At 48.3% G+C, this 18072-nt stretch overlaps 1 protein-coding gene across 5 annotated transcripts; it reads right to left on the reverse strand.

The window, feature by feature from the left end:
- Window positions 1–756: 756 nt before the first annotated feature.
- LOC115658958 (hydroxyacylglutathione hydrolase-like protein) lies at window positions 757–17874 on the reverse strand. 5 transcript variants are annotated; one of them, XM_030578550.1, is made up of 9 exons: window positions 17548–17874; window positions 15560–15695; window positions 10581–10645; window positions 9171–9288; window positions 6386–6497; window positions 5711–5814; window positions 4521–4622; window positions 4211–4290; window positions 757–3601 (listed from the first exon to the last, which is right to left on the reverse strand). In XM_030578550.1, exons 2-9 carry the CDS (start codon window positions 15662–15664, stop codon window positions 3436–3438), a joined length of 852 nt encoding a protein of 283 aa, XP_030434410.1. In that variant the 5' UTR covers window positions 15665–15695; window positions 17548–17874; the 3' UTR covers window positions 757–3435. The 5 variants fall into 5 exon arrangements, with proteins under 5 accessions (XP_030434410.1, XP_030434409.1, XP_030434411.1 ...); XM_030578549.1 differs by lacking the exon at window positions 17548–17874 and adding an exon at window positions 17249–17474; XM_030578551.1 differs by lacking the exon at window positions 17548–17874 and adding an exon at window positions 16758–16864 and having other exon boundaries at window positions 6389–6497.
- Between the last annotated feature and the right edge of the window lie 198 nt (window positions 17875–18072).

The following is an 18072-nucleotide window of genomic DNA, read 5'->3' on the forward strand; positions in this document are numbered from 1 at the left end:
CTATTGTCCCTTTAAGTCCCCACACAAAACCCAACAGAACTTCCTGTTACTTTTTGGTTAAACCCTGACCAACAAATTGGGTTTCTTGATAGCTTTTAAGCAGCAAACTCCACTCCACTCCAAGCCATGCCTTGACAAGCTGTTAGAAATCCTCCTTGACGGAGCTTAGGCTCTGGGCTTACAAATGCTTTATGTACATGGCCAACTTTATGCATCCAAGTATCCCATTGAAGTCAATAGGAGTACTCGGGTGTTTAAATGTTAAGCATGCAGATATGGAAGACAGGAGCTCTACACTTCTTGTAAAAGAACATGTTATATGCAACTCAAATTTTGTTCACTTACTGGCTTCATCAAAGCATTGTATCTTTCGCATGCCTGGGTTCCTGCCTTTCAAATAAGATGACATGGGCCTAATGCAGAATAGGGATAATTAGGTAGCCAGGGAGAAAGATGCCATTTCACTTATCTTCTAGCAAAGCAGAAGTTGACTGGCCTTTTGGTGGGATTGAATGTATAATTGAAAATCTCAAACTCTTCCACATTTCAGATTACTGAAGTATTGATGCTGACCTGTTTCTATTTGTTAGTGTTGGTTCTAAACAGAGCATCAGATCAACCTCCACCTTGTCAAAAGCAAAAGTTGTAAGAGACAGTGATTGCCTTTTATACCTGTAAAGAAAAGTCTTTTCTCTTTCTAAAATAATCCAGTGTTTACCAAAAATAAACCCTCAGTAACATGCACAACTGTCAAAGTTAAAAAAAACAAAAATCAAAGCTTTATTTAAAGTTGCCATTACAATCTACTAGCAAATAAACTGTGCTTATCACTTTGCTTTTCTCTCCTGTTTTGTAAGTCGGGGGGGGGGGGACTAGTTTCAGTGAATACCTTCTCAGGTGTAGTTTTACAGATAGTATTCTATTAATTCCATTAAACCAGTAGATTTTAATTACAGCAAGACACGAATTCTAGAGTTAAATGATGCAATTCCAAATTTAGTACACAAGTGCTATAACTCAAACTCTACTAAAGTGCAAAACACTCAATTTCTATTTGAAATGTGCAATCCTCATTAGGCATATACAAATAAAGTGTTAATTAGCTAGCACAGTGTAAAATTAACCCCTTAGTAATCTGCATTTTGTTTTGCTACCCATTTACAAGAGCTAATTCTACACAGCAGTAAAACAATCAGAGTTGTACATTCAGTGGTTGTTAGCAACAATGTGTGACACATTGGGCAGGGCTACACATGAGTTGTCCTGTGCAAACCTAGCATGGAGACAATTATATGGGTTTATTTTTAAAAAACCCCACACTCCTAGCTCACAGTACATAAAAGAAAAATCAGGTCAACTATAATCCAGTGCTAAGAACTATCAAGTTTAAACAGAGCCATGTGAAAAGTTTTACAGTAGATGTTTTAGTGGGCCCAATCTGCCTTCCTTTGTGTTCTCATTCACCTGTGTAAAGTAGGTGTAAAATCACTGCCATTTTAATGGAGTAGCATGTACACCTACTGCTGCACTTTGGTGTGAACAGTAAGTCAACATACTGGAGAATGAGGCCTGCTAGTTAATAGTAAACGCTATGGAATCACAAAACAAAGCAACTTACTCCCTAGAACTGCTCCAGCTAATCAAGGTCTGGATTTTCACAGCTGTTTACAGAGCTACTCTAGATTTTCTGTCAAAGGAGACAATTCTAAATATTGTAATAAACCACTCTGGTGCCTTGCAAACTTAAGAACTATAAGCAGTTTTCAGATTTTAAAAAAACTGCAGTATTATTTTTAACAAACTAAAATTGGAAGGCTGACAATTTTTTTAAAAAGCTGAGGTTGATTTTTTACTTTAAAAAAAAAATGGTGATGCAAATACAAGTTCTTCCAAATTTCTTCCCCTTTGCACTGTGTTAAACAGGCATGTGGGAGGGGATGACTCGATGTTCTATAGTAGGAGAAAAGCAGCACAACAGATGCTGCTTACTGACCCAAGGCCCAGATACTGCAGACATGGATGTGCTTAATTTCATGGATGTGAGTAATCCCCTAGTCAATTGCATAGAATTAAAATGTGCATAAATCTGCACAGGCTTTAACTGTGGTTCCTTAATATGCCTCTGCTGGTACAGGGAGCATGTATAAACATATTTTCAGACTAGGAGACATGGGGAGGTGATCCATCAGGCCTTACGCACAAGCAACTTCCAGTGAAGTCTTTCTTTGAAGGACCACAAAACCTGGATTCCAATTTAAAGCATTTTGGGGGGTTAATGTGTTCAGAAGCCCATGATGTGTTCCTAGTAAGTGTTTTGCAAATCCTATAACATTTTGATTTGGGATTATTAAAAACCTAGGTTTTTAAAAAAATACTGCTTTTGACAGATATTCCTAAATATTAAGCAAAAAGACAATTCCCCTCCAACCCACTCATTCCAAGTACCCTGCTGCTAGGTTCAGCTTGCTGTGATTAAGAGTGATACGTTTTTACCTTCCACACTATAATTCTATTACATTAAACCTTTCCAAGGTGGCAGGGGGCCAGTATCGGCTCCTTGAAAAGATACACTGCTTTACCTACTCTATACAATGCAGCTGCCAGATCACACTACAGAGGGCCCATTCGCTGCCCGTTTTCATTTTCTGGAGAGAATGGTCTTCAGTTAAGGGGAGGTTGGCACAGAAATCAGCACTTTTAAGTTCTTAGTTATAGTTTGAGAGAGTCACTGTTGACGAGGACAGCCATGGCTTAGTGCAAAATAAATTTTTCTAATGCTACATTGGTACACAGAATAGTTTTGTTCCATTCAGAGAGCAGCCCCTCCCCCAGTAACTACCAGAATTAAAAATTTTAGATGTTCCCAAAATATCTTGTTTTGAGGAGCAACACAACAGCCATTTAAAAACAGAAATAGCTCTGGGCAGAAGCATTCCACGTAGAACCTTTTCGTTTATCTTTTCAGCTTTCCCTGTTTTCCAGAAGTCCACAGTTTACTTCCAGGTACAAAAGCGAACCCGGTTCTTACATCGCCCCTTTCAAGAGGCAGGGCTCAGAGAATCAGACTACTCTCAGAGGGGTGTAAGAGAGAGGAATTGCTTAGGATGGTTAACACGTACAGCTAGAAGTGAGGGGATCAAAAGGAGTAAAGAAAAAAACTAGGCTGAACAACAAGCCCCACTTCCCAGCAGCGAGGCCCATGCAGTAAGGGAAGCTTCAGCGGCCGAGTAATTTAAAGCCAGACAGGACGCACCCCTACACAATGTGCTGCAGGGAACAATCCTTGCCCAGCTGGGAGACAGACTGGCCTAACAGGCCTCCCCCATGACGACGATCAGGATACTGCAGTTTGGTAAAAGGCCTTGCCCTCACTGTGGCCTTGGTGGCGTTTATATATTGGCACAAAATCAACGAAACAACAAACCCGGCTGCACTTCACTTCTTCCCCATGAAGGGGCCAAAGAGTCCCCACTCAAACGCCAGCATGGCCTGAGGGGTCAGCCTCTCTTGGGGCTTCTTGAAGTTATCCTTCTCTGTGCGGAGAGCTCGCAGCACGTCCACCGGAGCCGCCTTGCCAGTGAATTTCTGCACTGATTCTTCCCTGCAAGTTAAAGCGACACCCATTAGTGTGCCCCGTGCACAGCAGCAAAGGGAAGCGAGACTCGAGGCCAAGTCTAATTTTCTGGGACTCCGGTGGCCACCTGGAGTCTTGTTTTTAGAGACTCCCTTTGGCTTAACACCAGAGTAACAACAGAATCTGGTTGTAGTCTGTCTCCTCCCACCACTCTCTCTGATAGGGAGCAGGGAGTCAATGGGCGGGGGTATTTTCTTCTGTTATATCCCTGTAGAGGGCTGGCTAGGAATGAGTTATCCTGGATGGGGAGCTAGGGGGAGATGAGCCTCCCCCCCCACACTCCATCACCCACCCAATGCTTCTCGTACTGGTGGGAGGGCAAAATTTCCCTTCCCCTGTGAGTCACCAAGTGAAAGGTCTTCTGCTGGAAAGCAGGAAAAGCAGCAGCATTCTTAGGCCTTGGGAAAGGGTGCTCCTTTGCTTTGTGCTCTTGGCCAGGTGCGGGACAGGGCAATACTACCAGGCATCTCCATTCCCGCGGCTGGCGCGGAGCCCACTATCCCCTCACACTCAACTGGGTCTGCCAGCGAGGCTACGAGTGCCCGGGGATTGCGGGAGGCACAGAATTCTACTCACGAGACCCGCAGAAAGGGATTGTAGTGGAACTCCTCCTGCAGGGTGGAGGGCACCGTGGGCAAGTCTTCATCGTCTCGGAGCTGGGGATAAACCACAGACTCGTTCAGCGAATGGAGGACTGTCCCCAGCACTGAGCTCACGGAGAATATCAGAGGCAGATGCTTAGAGGCTCTTACACATTATGGGGACAGGCACCTTAAACACACAGACCGATAAGAGGGGCAACAAATCTAGCATTCACAGAACTCAACATTCGTTCCAGCCTCCCCTTCCCACGGGGACTCTCCACTTCAGAAGGGGAAACACCTACTTTTGCCCAAGCGAGTTTCTTTTTCACACTCTCGTTCTCCGGTTCCACTTTCAAAGCAAACTTGAGATTCCTCACAGTGTACTCATGCCCACAGAACACTTTCTGCAATGCAAACAAGACAATGCACCTTTATGGCCTACACATCCCCCTGGGTGTGGTACCTCCTCACCCAGCATAGCGCCTCTGGAGCGGCATCCCAGTGGCAGAGACCCTAGGTGGGCTCTGGGGAACTAGCGTTCCTTCCCTCCTGTACAGGAGCCTGGATCTGGAACTCCCTCAGCCAAAGCCACAGGCTCAGTGCAGTGCAGAGCTCCACTGCTTGGCCTTGGGCAGAGATTCTGGAAGGCTCTTCTCTCTAGTGGGCTGGTGGTCCTACTAGGGGAGGATGCATTTAATGCATGTGGTTTGCCCACTGCAATTAATGCAGGGGGAAGCAGCTGCTGGGGAGACTCTGGGCCTGATAACCTTAGTCACGGTGTCTACGAATGATCTGGGGGGAGCTCTCTGGCTTGTGTTACGTAGGAGGTTAGACTAGATCATCACCATGGTCCCTCTGACCTTGGAATCTATCACTCATGCTGAGGGGACGGTGGGAAGTAGACGCTGCTGGAGAGTTCTGGGCCCAGTCCCCACACTCATGGAGCAGCTCCTGCTGAGGGGAGTGGCCAGAAGTAGCTGCCTGAGCAGAGCACACCTCTCCCTCAGGGCTCATCCCAATCTCCTGGGGGAGACCAGCCGCCTTGGGTCAGGTCTCCACAGTCACAGAACAGCTCACAGTTGCAAGGGAGCCTGCGGAGGGGTATGCAGCCCTGGCCCAACTGGCTGACAGTGAAAAGGCCAGGTCAACTTGGCCCGGAGAGCTTGTCCTTTAGGCCTACAAGCCCCGGAAATTGGTTAGAGGTGCCCAAAGCAGAGAAGCCACCCAGCTACAATCTCACAACATCAAATCCACACTGTGGCCATTCCGGTCACAGAGTGGCATTTGGGCAACATGTCAAATTGCAAAAGGCTGGTGGCCAGCCTGAGAAAATCCGGGCAGTGCAGGTTGCTCAGGCAGATTGAGAAGCCTGTTGGCGCCCACGTGCTGTGGGCATAAAGCTCTGCCCTGCCTGCTCTGAGACACAGAAATGGAGATGAACGGAAATAGGGGAGAGGGCCCATGCACCCCCTGAAATAGGCGTGACACTCACAGTGTGCTTCGGCAAAGCACCCAGGATTTCAGTCAAGTTCTTGTACATCTGCTCAGCCGTCCCTTCAAAGAACTTCCCACAGCCACCAATGAACAAGGTGTCACCTGCGCAGGGAAACACGTCACCTTATTTGGGGCAGGGCACGGAGGTTCTGCCTGCAGGGCAGGCGGGTGGCATGTAGCCAGGGGCTGATGCCTGGGGGAAGCCCACCCTGCTGTTGTATCTGTGATGAGGGTGAACAGGACTTTACTCCCCAGGGCTGGGAGTCAGGCACTTTTTGCTGGTCTAGTGGGCAGGGCACCTATTCCTACCTCTGCCACAGGCTTCCTCTCTGCTCTTGGGCAAGTCACTTAGGCATATAAATACCCCAGAGGATCTGGACCTCTGGGCTACAGTTCCCCCATCTACACAATGCAGATAACAGCTCTGCCCTGACCCTGCAGGGTTAGGGGCCAGATAAGGGCCTAGACAGATACCACTTTAAAGGAAAACAAATCGCACCTTGCTCAGGCTTACTCTTAAAATGATAGTCCCATGCGGATCGCAGAGGAATCTAAAGGATTCTGGGTAGAATAGTAGTCTAATGATAAGTCCCCCCACGTAGCTCATTCAAACAGATCCCAATCAGAGAGTGATACTTTTCAGCTCCTGCTGGCTTCTCAATAAGGTACTGAATACCTGAAAAGAGGGCTGGAGCATCTGGGGAGTTCTCTTCCCACATGAAATAACACATATGGCCTGATGTATGGCACGGCGTGAACAGGCACTTCACGTTAATATCTCCGAACTGCAGAGAAAAAGGGGCAATCCAGGCTGGTAAGACACAGGGGATTTCCATTGTTGGTATTATTACTGAACTTAAGGACCCTACTCAAGGACCGGAACCTCACTGGGTGCTGCATAAACACAGAGCAAAGAGATGGTCCCTGCCCCAGAGAGCTTCCTAACAAAGCAATATGGACTTCCCTTCTTCATGACATGATGCTACAGCAAATCAGGTTACTTCCACCCCCGCCAGGATCTGCTAGCCAATGTTTTTCAGAATCATAGACATTTAGGGTTGAAAGAGAACTCAGGAGGTCATCTAGTCCAACCCCCTGCTCAAAGCAGGACCAACCCCAACTAAATCATCCCAGCCAGGGCTTTGTCAAGCCTGATCTTAAAAACCTCTAAGGAAGGAGATTCCCCCACCTCCCTAGGGAACCCATTTCAGTGCTTCACCACCCTCCTAGTGAAAAAGTTTTTCCTAATATCCAACCTAAACCTCCTCCACTGCAACTTGAGATCATTAGTCCTTGTTCTGTCATTTGCCACCACTGAGAGCAGCCGAGCCCCATCCTCTTAGGAACTCCCCTTCAGGTAGTTGAAGGCTGCTATCAAATCCCCCCTCACTCGTCTCTTCTGCAGACTAAATAACCCCAGTTCCCTCAGCCTCTCCTCGTAAGTCATGTGCCCCAGCCCCCTAATCATTTTCATTGCCCTCCACAGGACTCTCCCCAATTTGTCCACATCCCTTCTGTAGTGGGGGGACAAACCTGGACAATACTCCAGATGTGGCCTCACCAGCACCTAATAGAGGAGAATAATCACTTCCCTTGGTATGCTGGCAATTCTCCTACTAATACAGCCCAATTTGCCATTGGCCTTCATGCAGGGCTGACTCCAGGCACCAGCCCAGCAAGCAGCTGCTTGGGGCGGCCAATGGCGAGGAGCGACACGTCTGGGTCTTCGGCAGCGTGTCCCTCACTCCCTCTTGGAGCAAACGACCAGCCACCGAATTGCCACCGAAGACTGAAGCAGCAGCGGTAGAGCTGCAGATCGTGATCGCGGCTTTTTATTAATTAATTATTATTTTTTATTATTATTATTTTTGCTGCTTGGAGCAGCAAAAACCCTGGAGCCAGCCCTGCCTTCTTGGCAACAAGGGCACGCTGCTGACTCATATCCAGCTTCTTGTCCACTGAAATCCCCAGGTCTTTTTCTGCAGAGCGGCCGCTTAGCCAGTCGGTCCCCAGCCTGTGGCAGTGCATGGGATTCTTCCGTCCTAAGTGCAGGACTCTGCACTTGTCCTTGTTGAACCCCACAAGGTTTCTTTTGGCCCAATCCTCCAGTTTGTCTAGGTCCCTCTGGACTCTATTGCTACCCCTCCAGCATATCTACCTCTCCCCCAAGCTTAGAATCATCTGCGAACTTGCTGAGGGTGCAATTAATCCGTCACTCACCCTTACCGCCGATAAAGAGTGGGGGGCCATGACTCCTGCCTCCCCCATGTTCTGGCACCCCTGCCCCTCCCTCACCTCAATAACTAGATGACTCATGATGGAAATGGGGCAATCAAAAGATAAATTCCCAAAGACAGACAAGAAAGAATATTTTCCAGTTCCCCAGCTGCTAATGCCAAAGACGATGCAGGACAATAAGTGACAATTATGCTTAGTATTTATAAGGCATTTTTCCTCTTCCTGGCATTTCACCAACAGGACAAATATTAGCAAATTAAGATTCACAACAGACAGATATTATCCCTGTGTTACACGTGGGGAAATTTAGATTAGGAATTGGTCGTTTCTGGCTCACAGGCCTGTGCTCACGTCCACCCCAGAGTACATAAGGCTAGCTATGAAGTTTGTCCACAGGATCTATTTGAACAAAGACAGGCGGCTAAATTTCTGGCTCTTTGTTGACTGGCAATGTTCAGATCTAGGAGTTTGGTTCAATCTGTTTCAAAGAAAAGGGTCATTTGTAAAATTCAGATCCGCATTTGGATTTCAAAGAGTCCCAGAGCAAAGCTTTCCAGCAGAGACTACCATGTGGATTTATTACCTTGGGAAAATGCTACCATCTACTGGCTATTTGTTCAAAATGAGAATCTGCTGCAGAGAAAGCTGGCAGCAACATACCAGGGAAGGTTTTTGATGCTGGATCCTAGCGCCGTCTCTCTTGCAGCAATCCCAGAGATTCCCATGCACACCAGAGCAGAAACAGACCTAAATGAATTAGTAGTTGGTCTCCGGGAGCAACTGACAGGCAGTAGCTGTAATTTTTAGCTTCCTCACTGTTCCCCCAGCCACAGCAGTGGGTTACACAGCAGGAAAAACCAAAGACATTAAGAGAGTGTGTAGTGGAAGCATGGACTGAATCCTTCCCTTGGTTACACCCCTACAATCTCATGCACATTCAACCCAGGGCAAGCAAAGGACTCTCTCTCTCGCTCTCAGTCTGGTCCTCGTTCTCACACTGACTCACTGCAGGTCTTTGGGCACATCACTTCCCAGCTCTGTCCTACACCACTGCCCTCAGTAAAACAGGGATCCTGACACTGACCGCCCTGCCAGGGCTCAGGACGTGTCATTCAATCACGCGTGTAAAGAGCTTTGAGATGCGGGGGGGGGGGAGGGAGAGGGGTGTTAAGTGAGACAAGAGCAATAACAACATTAATAATAAACCTCCAGTCTTGTACCTTTAACTCCTCGTTGTGCGTCACCTTGTGCGTCAAGGCTCCAATCCGCTCATCCGCCCCATACACCCGCAGCTCCGGATACACCTTAGCCAGTTCTTCGTTTCCTCGAGCGTGGTCCCTTCACAGGCAGGGAGTGAGGTTAGCATCTCCACAATACACTCGGCATTTACGGATACCCCAGAGGAAAGGGAAGGGCAAAACGAGTCTCGGGCTCCTGCATCATTGTAACCCTAGTGCTGCGGGGACAGCCCTGGCGTGTGTTGTGACACGAAAGGTACCGTGACTCAAGATTTCAGAGCATGGAAAAGGGCCACCTGACATTCTGGAACAGGACACAACTTATCCATCTGGGAGCACAGCAGCCCAATAGAACTGTTCTGCATTCGGGACCCAAAACTGGGGAGCACCGAGAGCGCTCGGCTTCCACCACGCAGGATCAGGTCCCTTGATATCGCACAGATCACAGTGTGTTGCTGTCATGTCTTACGAGCAGGGATTTCTGCACAGATCTTCCCCCGAGCCTCATGCACTCTGATAAGAATACTAAGAACATAACAAGGGCCACACTGGCTCAGACCAAAGGTCCATCAATCTAGTCCAGTGTCTTGCCTCCCGACATTGGCTTCAGAGGGAATGAACAGAACAGGGCAATTATCAAATGATGCATCCTATCGTCCAGCCTAGCTTTTGGCAGTTACGAGGTTTAGGCAGGGCCACCCAGAGGATTCAGGGGGCCTGGGGCAAAGCGGGGGAGAGGACATAAAAAAGGTGCCACCCACTGTGGCGCTTGTACTCACCGGGTGGCGCTCCGAGTCCTTCACTCATTCCACGTCTTTGACAGCACTGAAGGGCCCGCCGCCGAAGACTCGGACCGCCACCAGGTGAGTAGGCAGGGAAGGGATTCTCGGCCAGGGCTCACGGGGCCCCTGCGGGGCCTGGGGCAAATAGCCCCACTCCCAACCCCGCCAGGTGGCCCTGGGTTTAGGACACCTGAAGCATGGGGTTGCATCCCCAGCCATCTTGGCTAATAGCCATTGACAGACCCATCCTTTACAATACCCTGGCAACAAGTGCCACAGATTGACTGTGTGTTGTGTGAAGAAGTACTTCGCTGTGGGTGTTTTAAACCTGCTTCCTGTTAATTTTATCGGGTGACCCCTGGTTCTTGTGTTACGCGCAAGGGTAAATAACACTTCCTTAGTCACTTTCTCCTATCATTTGTGATTTTATAGACCTCTGTCATATCCCCCCCCTTAGTCATCTCTTTTCTAAGCTGAACAGCTGCAGGCTTTTTAATCTCTCCTCATATGGAAGCTGTTCCATATCTGTAATCATATTTCTTGCCCTTCTCTGTACCTTTTCCATTTCTAACATAGAGCACTGTACCCCTTTACTCTCTACAGCACTTACCAATGGTGATGGGTGGTCAGAACTGCTTTAAGAGTAACGCCTTCTTTTCTGACAATTTCTAGTAACTAAAATGGGAGGGAAAAAAGTCATGTCAAAGAGCATCGAATTAAAAAAGATTCCAGCTACTAACCTGTGTCAGAAAGTTATTCATTAAAGCCCCTAAAGTCAATCTTGGAAGCCCTGTTGCTCTCTGAAACATGATTCTGCAAAACTAGCATCATGCAGGATCTCCCAGTGACTTCAGGTTATGCGTGAACAGATCACATTTGAAGAGGCAGCCCTGCAAACTCACCCTGTGATTGGAATACCACCTGGTGACGGAAAGGCAGCGTAAAAAACATCTGACACACAAAAAGCCACACGTACAAGAAACAAGGTGCAGCCTCTTGGGATGGGTTTTCATGCAACATAGTATTAACTGTTGTTAAATGCTATTTAATTTATAAATCAGAACCCAGTGTCAGTGAGAGAGGTAAGTGATGGATATTTTTGTTATATGAAAGAGGAAACCAGAACAGTAGGTCTCTGCCTGGCATTTTGAACGTGAGCAAATAATACTATCCCCAGTTCCTGACTCTCGCTCTCCTGGGAATAAAAAGAAGCCCTTAGTGCATCATTATCTTCCTATCACTGGGAGCTTCCATAAACTCTTTTGAGATGTCACAAACTCAGCCCATTTCTGGTAGGATCTTTAAGCACGATGCCTTCAGGAGTTCCCTGGAACATGGGGGAAATCACTCTGATCCGAGACAGATCGGGATAACTCACACTACACCACTGGAAATCCAACTGCAAATACGCCCCTATTTCGAATCCCCCCTTCCAAATATTCCCAGTATTGATACTGACAGGAATTCCTACCAATTGGGAGATTGTGATATTGGCTTCCACTCATTTAAAAGCGCTTTATAGTCCAATTTGCATAAGTGTGTGCACAAAACTGTATGCATGACATCTGCACGTGCAATCACAGCACCTCCAGGCACAAATTATGTGCATGCCTTTTCACATCTGCAAATAGGTAAGTCTGGCCTTTGGTTATTTGCATCATTTCGGTCTGATTAAGAGTCAAACTGTGATAAAAAAGGATGCAGGGCACAGGAAGGGTACAAAGGGCAACCCAACAGCAGGAGAGAAAGGACTGCCTAGAGGCAGCGATGCTATTAGTATGACCACCCCAAAGGTGATGAGGAGTTGAGGCATAGCCCCACTGTCTCTCACCCCAACCAGCACAGCCAGCCAGCCCTGGAGAGGAATGCACCCTGCACCCCTTTTAGGGATATAGTAGCAGCCATACTCCCCCATGTTCCCTGGAGGCATCATGCTTCCAGAGCCTATCAGAAATGGAGACAGATCCTCCCCCCTGCCCAGCCAGTGACTGTATTTGATGGCCAGGCTGGCAGTGGATGAAATGAGGCAGATGCAAGCTGGGTTGCTATAAACGGATGCTTTTTCCATGCTGCTAAACCCAGTAGCTCCAACCTGCTGCACCACGATTAGCTGCCAGTCCCAAGCCAGCTAAAGCAGGGAGAGTTGAGCACAAGACTAACTCCTAGCAAAAAACAAACAAAAAAAACCCAAACTCTTCACTGGTTATAGAAACAGAACCAGGCTGCCATTCCGGTGGCAAGGAACACTACCAACCCCTCGTGCTGCATGAAGCCTCCTGGTGGAAGGCAGTCTCTGGAAGCTCGATGCTATTAGCAAGAAAACACTTCAGAGTTGGCAAGTGGAATGCAATCGCAGGGATCACAAGGGAGATGGACAACTAGAGACTCGAAATCAGTGAGAGAGGAGCGACCGGTGTGGATAAGAAGGGCGTCAAGCAAGAGGAGACAGTTCTGCTTGGCTCAGGACACAGCACCACCACCACACGGAGCAGCGCTCAATACAACAGGTTCTGTGGGGAAAAAAAAAAATCATTCCTCAACTGCAGTCTATTAACCAGTGCAACATAGACGCCAAACTCCAAACCAGAGGCCTAAAGATATCAGTCAGTGCCCCACTCCAAGGAACACAGCGATGACGATAAGGAGAAGTTCTACAATTGCCTGTGATGTGGGATTGACAGAATATCCAAACGTGACTTACTCCTGGTCACGGGCCACTTTAATGCTAGAGTAGGATGTGATAACCAAGGTATGGAAAGAGCAACAGGGAAGCGTGGGCTGGGAACCATTAACCAAAATGGCAAGAGACTCATTGAACTGTGTCTTGCAAGTAACCCTAACCCTCACAAAGACATACATGAAGACATGTGCAATTTGTCAGATGGCAAAATGAAAAATCAGATTGACCACAATTGCATTAGCTGAAGACGCAGGTAATCTGTCCAAGACCTAAGGATATACTGAGCAGCAGATGTTCACAGCAACCACAATCTTTGCATTGCTAAACCAAAATTAAAACAGAGGAAGATCAACTTTAAACAGAAAGTGGTAAAGAAAAGCAACAGTACAAAACTGGAAACAAAGAGTCCCATGAGAAATTCCGGTGTGAACTAAGGAACAGATTGCAGGCACTGACAGAGGCAGGGAAAGGTGATACATAGAATGGGCCTGAAGAAAAATGGGCAGCACTCAGAGACAATGTGATTCAAGCTGTACCAGTCACAGCTGGATATCAACACACACACAGCAAGAACTGGATAAGCCAAGAGACGTGGGTCTCAGCAAGGAAAGAAAAATAATCAAAGGAAAACTCCTGAATTCTAAGACGAACAAACTACTGGGAAACATAAAGGAAGAGTATAAGAAATCAGACAAAGCAGCGAAAAGCAGCTGAATGAGAGAGAAACAGAGATATGTTGAAGACCTAGCAGCAGAAGCTGCTGCTTTGATAGGAAACCACAGAGCCACTTATCAAGTGACTAAAACCCTGTGTGGAAATTTCAGAACAGGACATGGGCCAATAAAAAGCAAAGACTGAAGAAGACTTACAACTGAGGAAGAACTGAAAAGCAGATAGGCTGAGGCTGAGGATTTCAAAGAAATCCTCAATAGACCCAGCTCCACTTCAGCATCCGATGTTGATGAAATACACAGACCTGATCAACTTGACTTTAGCATCAGTCACTAGAGAAATGTCAGAAGCAGAGGCTGCAATCACAAAGCTGAAAAGACACAAAGCAGCAAGAGATGATCAAATTCCAGCAGAAATGCTCAGTGTACTTGATACCACCTTCCTAACAAAACTGACAGAGCTGTTCAACCAAGTTTGGGGGAAAAAGACCCCTCCTGACCAGTGGAAACCTGGAATCATTGTCAGAATACCCCAAAATTGTAACACCTGGAGAGGAGTTGCAGGGAAAGCCTTCTGCAGTGATACTACACAGGATGAAAGAGGCAGTGGATGCAAAGATTACGGAAGGCCAGGCTGGATTCAGGCCCCAGAGATCCTGTGTAGATCAGTTATTCACACTAAGGACCATCACAGAGGAATGTGTAGAATGGCAATCTCCCCTCTTCGTCAACTGCATTGATTTTCAAAAGCCTGCACAAACTGTGGAATATTCTTCAATCCTATGGAATCCCGGCTGAAGCTGTCAAGATCATCAAGGAAGTGATTTCCCGTAGTACTTGCAGTATTTATCCCTGTAGTGTAAAGAACGCAGCACATGTGCAGATGTATCACAGACCCAGACCGCCCGATGAACTCGGCCTGGATGGAGCTCTGAACTACTGATTTCTGCACTGGAGCAAGGATCAGCCTACCTGGCGCTCAATGCAGAATGGAGGCTTCTCTTATCAGAAGGTGCGTCTGCACAGCTATAAAAGACCTGTGGCACAGCCGCCCTGACTCAGCTGACTTGGGCTAGCAGGGTTCTGGCTGCGGGGCTAAAAATTGCAATGTAGATGTCCAGACTTGGGCTAGAGCCCAAGCTCGGAGACCTTATGAAGGGGGAGGGTCCCAGAGCCCAGGCTCCAGCCTGAGCCCAAATGTCTACTCTGCAGTTTTTAGTCCCACTGCCCGAGGAAATTGACCCAGGCTCTGACACCTGGTGCCCCAGGTTTTTATTTACCGTGTTGATACGAACGGATCCCCAACATTTCCATTTCGTCATTAATGCTGTTTGTTTGTTTTTGTGCCTCCAAAGCTCCCAAATCACAAGTCAGGCGTCAAAAATCATGAGATTGTTTTTAAAACAGATCTTTAAGCCAGTCAAATACTTTTAATAAAATAATTGGTTAAAAAAAATTAATAATTTAAAAACTACTTTGGGATTTTTCTCTTTGCCTCCTGGTTTGTGAGACTCTAGGGTCAGATTTTCAAGCCCTTCCCCAAACATGAAGAGGACTAGAAGTTTTCATTTAAAAAACAATTAAGCTGAAATTCTCACATAATGATACGACTTCAGCAGCATCATGCCAAAAACCTAGTCTTGCCAGGCCCACAATAAAAATCACAAGAGTTGGCAACACTGCATTTTGGATAATGAAACAGGCCAGTTTCACATTTGTTTCTAGTCAGTTTCATTTTCTATCCTCTCCACTAGCACAAGACTGTTCTTGTGTTTGGGTGTCCAGCTCTGCAAGGCAAAGTGTGAATCAAGAAAATCAAAACAAACATTTTCACTTAAATTTAAAAAAAATATATCATTTAAGGTACTTGTTTGTTTTAGGTTTGTGCAGCACCTGGCACAACGGGACCCAATGGGACTGGGAACTTCAGGCACTATCGCAATATACACATTTAATAAATACAGTTGCTTCTTGTTTTTTTCCTGATAGTAACTTTCCATTGAGCTCAGCCCTGCTGCAGGCATCCAACCTGGAATAATTAGCTTCCACAGCTCTTATTTTGTGTGTCACTGTGTGCTCCTAATGGAAGCCAAACTAACACAACACTAACCATTCTCAGAGCTCTAGATTCCTTCCTTTAGCGTCTACAAACAAGCCAGCCTGCTCTGAACAGAAGTCTCAAGCCAGGACCAGCTGTCCTTTAACTTCAAGGCTTTAAATAGCAAAATTCCGAGTTACCCTCTTGGGAACAGCCGCGTCCACTACAACTGCTTCCTTAGTGTTTTCTTCAATAACCAAGTACATGTAGTTATCTTCCAAGACTGAAATCACTTTGACCTTCATAGTCCCAGGGTTGTGAAGCTACACATGGGAGCTGTAAGGGAAATTACATTATTTTAGAACCATCCCATACAATTAAAAAAAAAAATCTATCCAGCAGCATCAGAAACATTTAGAACAAAGTAGAGAGCAGCACCAAAACAGCTCCAAGTCCCAGCCCTCCTGCATCTGTTTGCACAGACTCCACCTGTGCAAACAAGCCCAGGACCGTGACTTACTGGGACAGGTGCAACTCACCTATGGAGAACAGCCCTTTACCTCTTGTCCTGCTCCATTCCCCTTGTAAATCCACAACACTGTGGCAACACAAGCCCAGCCTCGCTGCCCAGCTAACAGTTCCCATTGAGCTCATCTCATGTTTAATCCAGCTCAACTCACTGTTTTCTCTCTAATTTGGGCTTTCTGGGGATTGTGAACATCCAAACCGCTGGACACAAACGCCTCAGAAAACTGGTCCACGTGGAAGGATCAGTCTAGTCTGGTTGAAGGCAGGCGGACCACAGGCCAAAGCCGGACCACCAGGCACTTTTGAACAGACCCTGAAATCTTTTTATTTACTTACTTATTTATCATTACTGGGGGAGGGGGAGTGTAAATGATTTTCTCTGGGGCCTGGACCTTGACCAAGAAATTTGGACTTTGAGAAACCCTCATTGACTACACCTGGTTTAAGGTCTCAGTTTAGAGCTGAGTTGCAGCCACTCCTAATACACCTGTTCCCAGGAGGGGCCCCGGGCTAGCTGACAATGAGTTCCCAGAATACAGGGTGGGAGAATTAATTAGACACATGGCAGCCCCAGCCCAGGTGCAAAGCATCCCCCGTCCCCGTGTGAACCTCCCCCACCCCCACCCCCACCCAAACCCTGGTGCAAATCGCCCCCCCATGTGAAAATCCCCGGGCCCCCACATGCCGACCACCTCCTCTACCCATGTGCAAATTAACCAGCTGTCTGCTAGGGTCACCCCCCCGCCCACGTGCACCCCCTTTCACACGCGTGTGCAACGGACACCCCCTCCCCCCGTGCAAACCCAGCCCGGCTCGCGGGTGATCGCTGCAGCCCCGGCCCCAGAGCCCGCCGCGCCCAGGGTTCGGTACCTGCTCGGGGCGGGGAGCTCCCTTCTCCGGGGCCCGGGGGACCGGGCAGGCTGCGGGGACCGAGAGGGCCCGGCCGGCGGCTCGGAGCGTAGCCCTGTCACTGTGCGCCAGGGCCCGCCCCTGGGCCCGGAGCCAGCGAGCAGCACCGGCCGCCTCCATCCCCGGCACTCCGCCAGTCCCACCTCCCGGCCCGGGGATCAGGGCCCCAGCCCGAGCCCCGCGGTCCTGCCCATCACCTGCACTCGGCCCGGGTGCAACCTTGCAAACAGCTGCCGCCCGTTCTCCTGCGCTGCCCGGGCACCATGTGCACGACACCAGCAGCAGCTGCCTGCTTCTGGGGCTGCGGGCGCTGCACGGCCTGCGGGGGGGGGCCGGCAGCAATTACCCTCCCCCCCCGCTTGACCCTCCTCTTCCTCTCTCAACCCCCCCAGCCCCTGCCCAGCAGCCCAAATCCCTGGCTCAGGAGTACCCCCCCCAATTCCCCTCCTTACCTTACCCCTCCCTGGTGGCAGTCTTGCCCTCAGGTGCCAGGTGTGTCCTAGCCGCCAGCAGGTGAGGGCCCAGCCTGCGGCACACTGCCCATGCGGAGCGGGCACGGGATGCTGGTTGTGGCAGGCTCCCAACCCTGACGTGCCTGGCTGCCAGTTACTGGAGCGCTGCAAGTGCTGCCGCATCTGCATGCAGCAAGCCCCCCAGTAAATTACATCTCTTGACCAGCAGCCAGCAGGAGAGTAGAGAAATGAGCCAGGTTGTCAAATCCTGGCCTGCTGGCAAGCCTGTGTCCCAGTACCTGCTTAAAAGCCATGGCCTGGGGGGGCCCACATGGCTCTGCAGCCCATGCTGTCATGGTAGGGTCAAGGGGAAAAGCCATTTGACCTCACACTGGTGGCTGATTCTTCCAGGCTTCACCTCAGGACAGCTGTGTCACCTCACCTCATCATTTCCTCCCATCAGTACCCATCTGTAAAAGGCAGAAATGTTAAATCCTCCACCATGTACCTGATCCCCTTAGCCCAATCGCTTCCAGCTACACTGGGATGGCCTGGCAGTGGGCAGCAAAACAATTTTGGGGGGAGGAGAGGGAGGGTCTTAAAATACTTTCAGTCCTCTGTGTGTGTCCTAAAAAATAGTTAAGGGTTAATGTCTCTTTTACCTGTAAAGGGTTAAGAAGCTCAGTAAACCTGGCTGACACCAGACCAGAGAACGAATAGGGGGACAAGATACTTTCAAATCTTGGTGGAGGGAAGTCTTTGTTTGTGCTTTTTGTTTTGGGGGTTGTTCGCTCTTGGGACTAAGAGGGACCAGACGTACATCC

Source organism: Gopherus evgoodei, chromosome 10 (assembly GCF_007399415.2).
Source record: "Gopherus evgoodei ecotype Sinaloan lineage chromosome 10, rGopEvg1_v1.p, whole genome shotgun sequence".
NCBI lineage: Eukaryota > Metazoa > Chordata > Testudines > Testudinidae > Gopherus > Gopherus evgoodei.